The sequence below is a fragment of the Cornus florida genome, unplaced genomic scaffold, assembly GCF_030987335.1.
Source record: "Cornus florida cultivar Cherokee Brave unplaced genomic scaffold, ASM3098733v1 CherokeeBrave_3.0.0_Hap2_Chr10, whole genome shotgun sequence".
Classification (NCBI taxonomy): domain Eukaryota; kingdom Viridiplantae; phylum Streptophyta; class Magnoliopsida; order Cornales; family Cornaceae; genus Cornus; species Cornus florida.
Genome location: NW_026775580.1, coordinates 70,570,239 through 70,578,870, shown reverse-complemented (window position 1 = coordinate 70,578,870; position 8,632 = coordinate 70,570,239). Strand labels below are relative to the sequence as shown.

At 28.8% G+C, this 8,632-nt stretch overlaps 1 protein-coding gene across 1 annotated transcript; it reads right to left on the bottom strand.

Moving 5' to 3' along the window:
• Positions 1–262: 262 nt before the first annotated feature.
• Positions 263–1,358, bottom strand: LOC132278608 (uncharacterized). The gene is made up of 4 exons (XM_059780441.1): positions 1,232–1,358; positions 1,006–1,124; positions 766–896; positions 263–614 (listed from the first exon to the last, which is right to left on the bottom strand). The coding sequence occupies exons 1-4, from the start codon at positions 1,281–1,283 to the stop codon at positions 482–484; spliced, it is 435 nt and encodes a 144-aa protein (XP_059636424.1). The 5' UTR covers positions 1,284–1,358; the 3' UTR covers positions 263–481.
• Between the last annotated feature and the right edge of the window lie 7,274 nt (positions 1,359–8,632).

Sequence of the window (8,632 nt, the reverse complement as noted above, 5' to 3'; positions counted from 1 at the left end):
TTGAATTGTGAATTGTTGTAGGGGAGTAATCATACTTTTGTAAATAATTGTTTGTTAAAAAATTATTAAAATTTTTTTTATAATAATAAAACAAAAACTAGACTACTTCAAAGTGTATTTTTTATTTTTATAATAATAAAAAATAGGCTACCAAATCAAACATCTTCATTCAAAGTGTATTTTTTTTGGTGAGATAAGTTTGTGGATACACATACTTGCTAATTATTATAGAAAAATGAGCATAATGCAAGTAAAAACAAAATTCAGCACAATATATAGATTGTATACATCATTTGAAGATTTCAACCATCTCATTACACAATCAATCCTACACAAATTTCGGCAACAAAAACATAGTCATACTTAATATTCTCTCTATAAACTCAAATTAGCACAACTCTTATATAATATATACAAAAAACCACACATATTTAAGACACTATTATTAGCAAAGTTTTATCATGCACTGGAATACTAGTTACTACTGTGGGCTTGTGGCTTTGAATCCCCCAACGTTGGCTACATGGAACTGAGATGCATACTTGTAGGTAGGTCGACCTTCGGATCCAATCACGGGAGGTTCATTCAAAAATGCCGAGGTTGTTCTACCCCACCTGCATTCACAAATATAATAGTGTTTGAGTTCTGTTAGAGACAATATTATGAAATACTCGCACCGTTGCTTGAACTTTCAATAAATAAATAAATAAATAAAATTTAAAAATTATTAAGCTCATGTATGTAAAGGGTGGGTTTATTATCTACCAGCTACGTTGCTTTATTAGATCTTCCAAACTTTTTTCGGGTTCATTGTCCATAAAAGTCTCCTTTGTCTTGGTTGGAGGCAGAGAGCTTGATCTCTCTATCTTTACCTCGGCTTCCTTAATTACCCTTTGCTGTTAAAAAAAATTAACAGATCATAGTTAATTTATTTCACTACATTAATAGGAGGATATATATATATATATATATATATATATATATGACATGTGACATAAATTAAACCCGATTGTCATATGGTAGATCATAGTCAACTTTGAGATGTTCCTCCTCAGAGTTCTTCTTCTGTTTCCAATAAGCCTCAATTTCTCCTTTGGTTAGTGACAAGTTCCTCTGAAATTTCACTAAAATTTTACACTCCTAATTAGAAAACACTTGAACAAAAAAAACACACACACAAACATATAGTGTATTATACCAAATTAAAAAAAGGGTTTATAAGAATAGTTACCAGTTTTAGGATCAGAGACATGTGAGTCCCAACCAGCCATTAGAGAGCCCATTTGCTTGATAACCTTGTTGTTTCTTAGATCAAATACAGAGAAGTGAAATGAAATAATTGCCAGTTTATTCTAATGTGTGACCTATTATCTTTTATAGTACTAGATATAAAATATTCTAGTTGATGGTGGTGGGTGGGCCATAGCAAGTCTTGATCTTATCCCGTGGAAGATAAGTTTGAAAATGGGTTTTTTTTTCCCAGGCTTAGTATTTATTATTATTTGTTATGAATGGAATTTCCAAAAGCCCACAGATTTATATACAAGCCGACAAGAAATGAATATGAATCAAAGGCGTTGATGATGTATCTATCTCGTACGTGTACAAGATGTTTTTATCTATGCCCATTTCTGGATGACAACAGATCTGTCATTTTGAATTGGACAATATTTTCTTACCGACTAATATGGTCTAGTCGCATAATTTGTGATTATAAAATAAGCAAAGTAATATATAAAAAAATAAAAAGAGATGATTAAATTTATTTTGAAAAAATTTATTGTCCTTATTAGATCATGTTTGTATTTATGATTACATAACATTAATAATTAATAATGAGGTGCTAATTGCAATCGCGTAAGTTACTGTCTCTTTTCATTCTCGATTAGGATTTGTTAGTTTTAAATACATTAATTACTTGAGTTTCTATTTTTATAGGACTTAACAAACATTACTTTTTTAAGACAAAAATACACTTTTAAATTATCTATTCTGAAAAAGGAAAAAAATATAAATAGGATAATTTATTTAGATGGATGGATTCTAAAAAAAATAAAAGGAAGGAGAAAAAAAATCCGAAAAGATTCAAAAGAATAAAAAGAACGGTAAAAAAAAAAAAAGAAGAAGAATCTATTCTGAGATCGATTACATAAATTTTCTTACACCTATCCTTGAGTGAATGAATTCTTTCTTATTCTATTTTTTTGTCTCCTATATATATATATATATGCATATATGTGTGTGTGTGTGTGTTTTTTTTTTTGTTTTTTTTTTTTATTTATACAACTATCCTTATAAATGGATTTAAAAATAAAAAATAAAAAAAAGAAATAATTCATTCATCAAGGATAGTTGTATAAAGAAATATATATGTATATAAAACTAATTTTGTATTTTATTTTTTAAAATCTCAGAATCTTATTTTTTTTATTTTTTTATTTTTGGATTTTTTTTCTAACTCTTTTTTTTCCCCTCAGAATTCATCTCCCGTGAATGGATTATCCTATCTAACTTTTTTTTTTTTTTTTTTTTTTCCCCTTTTTCAGCATCCATTCACATAACATTAGCTATTATACACACACACACACACACACATTCCCATGTGGATCGATTAAAAGAACAGATAAGAAGAAATGCTAGATAATTTAAAAGGGTACCCTGATTTCGGAATACAGGTTGATCAAATTTGCGCACAAAAGCGGATATCAAAACAATTAACATATTTCAAACAAGCAGCGAATATCAAAACAGTTAAAGTATTTCAAACAAGTACAGATTACAAAATGAAATAAAATAATAAATAATACGCTGAAAATTAATACTTCTCCAAAATTACAACTCGGAAATCCTGTAATGCAAGGACTTCAAAAATACATTATCTAATAATCCTGTCAACTATAAATAAAAATAAGTTTATCATCCTACTTTGAAACAAAATAAAAGAGTAAATAAACAAAAAGCAATGTTTGTAGAAACCCATGAAAATAAAAACTCAAGTAATTAATGAATTTAAAACTAATCAATCCTAATAGCGACCGTTGTGAATGAACCGTCTTCACAATCGCTTGCACAATTACAATTAGCACTCCTCATTAATAATAATGACTCATTCACCGATGAGTAGACAAGTATGAATTTGATGATTTACGTTTTATAAATTTGTTATTCATACGTTTCGTTACAAATTTTTTTAAAATAAATAATAATAATAATAACAGTATTCTTTTTTATTTAATTGCTGAGCGGGGGCTGGTTATGCCACTTTTATTATTTAGTAAAAAAACACTAGCCAAGTATAATTAAATTGAGTTGATAAATAAATTGTCCTAACTTTTAAATTATAAGAAAGTGAATATTAATATATTAAATACACTTTACGCAAAGTAATAAAGGTCTTAAAAATATTAAATTACGTATTAAATTTTTAATTATTTTATCATATTCATTCCAAACTCATTTAGGAATTACCAATTTACCCCGGCATGAGTGAAGTGGGACGAAAACTCGCGAATAGGAGAAAATTGTCATCCCAATAACCAATAAGGTTTAGGCACGTCCAAAAGCTCATGGCACTAGAGCACATGTAAATGATCGCTCACTTAAGGAGTGTTTAAAATAATAGGAGAGTTTGGATCCAAGGTGGTGGTTTTCTAGATTAAGGATGGGGTCCAAAAAAGCAAAGCCCACTTGTTTGCTTCATTAAATAAATATGTCCGGCCAGAGATTATGGTATTCCAATATCGCATATCCCTCTCAAGTCAATTCATCAAATGCCGTCACCTATCCAACATTTGAAGTTAAAAAATAATAAGGTAAAGTACGACTACACTCTTTGAGGTTTGGCAAAAGAATATTCAGAGGGAATTTATTTATTTTTTTAGATAAAGACACTCCTTGAAGGTTAAAAAATAGACAAAGACACCCATTTACATGAAAAATTGACCAAATTACCCTTTGACAGTTTAGGAGACTTTTTAACTTTACAATTTAATAAATTGGACCAATCTACCCTCATGAATAATTTATGCATAAAAAAAGGTAAAAAAAAAACTTTATATTGTTCACTGTTTTTTTTTTTTTTTTTGTTATTTACTTTATAAATGTCTCAACTTCTTAAAAATGTAAACGTCTAAAATGATTTTTTGATGTAATACATATATTTCAAATAAATTATATTTTGTTATTACTTCTTTTATTTTTCTTTTTTATTTTTAAATTAAGATGTTTAATTCTTTCATCTAAAAAAATTAAACCAATCTCTTTTCCTTAAAAATTAAAAATATGGTACTAGTATAACTTTATGGATCTTAAATTATATATCAAATATTATGCATTTCCCAATATAAAAGAAAATAGGTATTAATATAACTTTATGCATGTCTTTATTTTTTTTTTATTTTTTTTTTCTTGGCTTTATTTATTTATTTATTTTCTCTTTTATGTTGTATATTTGATATATAATTTAAGATATATAAAGTTATACTGGTATCATAATTTTTATTTTTAAGGAAAAGAGATTGGTTTAATTTTTTTAGATGAAAGAATTAAACATCTTAATTTAAAAATAAAAAAGAAAAAGAAAAGAAGTAATAACAAAATATAATTTATTTGAAATATATGTATTAGATCAAAAAATTATTTTTGATGTTTACATTTTTAAGAAGTTGGGACATTTATAAAATAAATAACAAAAAAAAAAGTGAACAATATAAAGTTTTTTTATTTTTTTGGTTACTTTTTTTTTTTTTTGCATAAATTGTTCATGAGGGTAGATTGGTCCAATTTATTAAATTGTAAAATTAAAAAAGTCTCCTAAACGGTTAAAGGGTAATTTGGTCAATTTCTCATGTAAAGGGATGTCTTTGTCTATTTTTGAATCTTCATGGGTGTCTTTGTTTAAAAAATAGGTAAGTTTTATTTGAGTGTCCTTTTGTTAAATATCAGGTGTGTGGCTATATTTTACCCAAAATAATAAAAATATAATAAATAAAGAAAGAAAAGTCCAAGCGTGAATTGGACATATTAGACGTGCCATGCTTTGGATAAATTTAAAATATTTTAGTGTCCATATAATTTTGGTTATTGCTATATAGCTGTAAAAGCAATTGGGATAACTATTCACGACAAGGACTCCCTTTGATATTATCAATACTATTTTCGCAATAACTTTTGTTTTGTTTTTGTTTTTTTTTGAAAATTTAAGAGGTTGATCATGTGTATTACAAATTTACAAGATGCTATGACAAATAAAAGTAATGGTATTAGGCCTACTTGTTTGACCGAGTAATGCTATTTAGATGTCTTAAAAGTGAGTTGGGTATATTTTAATGTATCTAAAAGTTACTCTTTTTATCCTAAAATAGTTAGATATTTTGAAAACTGTTATTTTCTCCGTCCTAAAATAATTAGGTGTTTTGTGAAGTACCCAACTATTTTGGAACGGAAGAAATATATAAGTGATTCAGTCAGACTATTGAACCTGACTATTCTTACTTTGAAAGATTAAAATTATAAAGATAATTGTCAATTTAACTCACGTGTCGATTGTGGAACGAAAATTCTTTGAATTTTTGAATCGAACAATGATTGTAACAACAATTCGAAGAAAATTATGCCGAAACTTTACAAAATTATTATGAAGCTATCCGACTAGAAATTGATCCATGATCAAAATTATATGCTCTATAACATAGGCTTTATCCACACTGGTAAATGGACTCTTGGAGAATTTGCATCTTCTTACTAAAAAAAAAGTACTAGCATAGTTTTAGATGCAAATACTGGGCCTACATGCAACCTTACTTTTTTTTTTTTTGCTGTACATGCAACCCCACTTGAGCCCTCAAATGTGAGCCCAAACAAGTTAGATCTCGGGCTGTTTAAATCCTCTGCAGACCTATATACTTCATTTTTCAATAAAGCTACAGAGGGTATTATGGGCCTATAATTTTTTTTTGGGTTCATACTTCAACAAGGCTAGTATTTTTTTTTTTTGTGTGAAAATTTATTATTTAATTTACTTTTATCAGTCTTAAATGCGAGAAGTCAAGAACTAAATCACAGAAATAATAAATTTAATAAAAAGGTCAAAAACAAAGAGATGGTGATTTATTATTGGCCCGCATTACTAGTGAAGATGGTGTAAATTTTCACTGGTGAGGACTTGAGTATTAGTCAAAAACAAATGTGAGCAAGATTTTTACTACCAACAAAATGATTGCTCAAAATAATAATAATAATAATACTAATAAAAAATAGAACTTCCTCATTACCACTCATACCCACAGAGTGAGCTAAAATTTGAGCAAAAGTTTTCAATCCAAATGCTTTTGATTCGTTAACATAAACAAAAATTAAAACCGTGAAAATTCTAAGCTATCTTTTTATGATTAAGTCAGTTATCTTTTTAAATTATTTAATTTGAAATAAATTATATATGTCGTCATATTATAAGGATCGTGTTTCTTATCCAACTACACCAAGATTTCTTCCTTAAAATCGAAAAAAATTGCTCGTTTTGCTTTTAGTTTTATTTATTTATTTATTTTGCCCTATTAAAATAGACCGAACATCTAAAAATTATCAGAACTAAAAACTAGGCTAAAACTTCATCATCATCATCTAGTGATTCAAATTCACACCACGTAACACAGCAAGTGTAATGTTAGCCTGTTGAAGTACGTGGTGGGGGCTAAAAAGGTGGGATGTGGATGGAAGATGGTCAACTCTCAATTTCTGTGATCAAACATTTGGTGAGTAGGGACTTCAAGTGTAGGTGGTACATGTCATGGGAACACACTTAGCTGGCATTCCCTTCTAAGATGTGATGTAAAATTGCAGCAATCCAAAAATGCTTTGTTAAAGTTGCAGCAATCCAAAAATGCTTTGTTAAAGTTGCAGCAATCCAAAAATGCTTTGTTAAAGTAGGATTATGGCTACCCGGTCTTGTCCTCATTGTAAGTTGCCCGTCGAACAACAATGTGTGTATTCACACATGCATGTACAATAATGTGATGCTTGGTAGTACAGTTAAGTGCATTTAATAATACAATTTGAATATTATTGAAAATGATTAATTTTATTTAAAATGTAATAAAATTTTAAATGATATAGGCAACAATTATCACTGAATATTTAACGCTTAATATTCGAAAAGAAATTAAAAAAATTCACATCAACTCAACTTAAAGTCTCAAACCTATAATGTCCGGTCTGAAGTGGTCTAGTGTTACAAGGGGGCTTGTTCCAATATCGGATTCGAATGGGAAAATTATTGGGTATATACGGGTGAAGTGTTAGTACCACCTAATGATATAAGTTTTTTTGATTAGATTGCTAAATACCTGTCTCGTTATAGTTGGTATTAGTGCAAGATCCAATCATTGATCTGGTATCAAGCCAAGCACCTACTTAGGAGGTGTTTGGGTTAGTAATCGGATAGGCGAGGCGTCGCAAGTTCATGAATGAAAAAATAATTTAGTACATATGAGTTGGGTATTTCAAAAAAAAAAAAATTCAAGCTGTGCAGCTTGTGAGGCCAAATGATTGTAATCCAATTGGTTCGGATAGAACCCAAATCTTTATTTCAGCAGTACGAGTAGGTGCATTTTTAAGTAAAAAAACGGAAAAAAAAAAACACAGAAAGAGAGTATTACATCATGGTGGTGGTAGTTCACCGATTCAATTGATTTGAAGTGCAGTTATCAATTGAAGAAACCCGTTGTATGTTGAGAGAAAAGCAATGCGAAAATCATTCAACACCAAGTGAAGTGCAATTTGTGTTAAGGAATAACATTTAATATTGGCTTAGGCCGAAGTTCCTTATATTTTATTTATTAGTACTTATTAATTTATTATTTTTATTTGTATGTTTAATATTTAAGCTGAATATTAACTAATTAATTAATTTAAAGCCTATTATTAATTATATATCCATAAGTATATTAGAAATATTTTCTAACATATTACACATTATATACTTTTATTTGTGTTTTTTTTTTTTATTATTTTTAATTGGCAAGAAAATCATGAACTCATTTGCCCTTATGGAGATTTGAACCCCCACTTTTCACTTTGAGAGATAGAAGAGATACTAATTGACTAACAGCCTAATAAGTGTTTTGCTCGAGACGGATTTCGATTTGGAGGTCCCCCGAGTTAATTTTGCCCATTATGACTCCTCGCCCGCACGATCAAGCACCTCAACGTGCAACATGCTTCTTCCTCTAGGTCTAGGTCTAACTATCCATAATAAGAATATTATTATTCCAAGCTAGGAAAATTGATTAACTCATCTTATTCCTCCTGCTGTAATACCTTTTATATGCTTAACTTTGGAGCTCATTCTTTCAGTTAAAAAGTTGAAAGCATTAACCTTTGATCTATTAGCTCAAATTTAAGGATTTTTCGTCATCTTTCCAATGATACCAATTTCATTATCAGATTCCCATCATACTAGGAGATATTTACGTTTTAGTGAGTTCAAACTTTCTTGCATGCATCACCACAGAGGCACATACACAAGTGTCCCACCCCCGAGGTACACAGGGTAATAATTATTCAGAAATCATTATTTCATTAAAACACCAACTGATCCGTATTCAGTTGCTCATAATTATGCAATCAAAAAGGG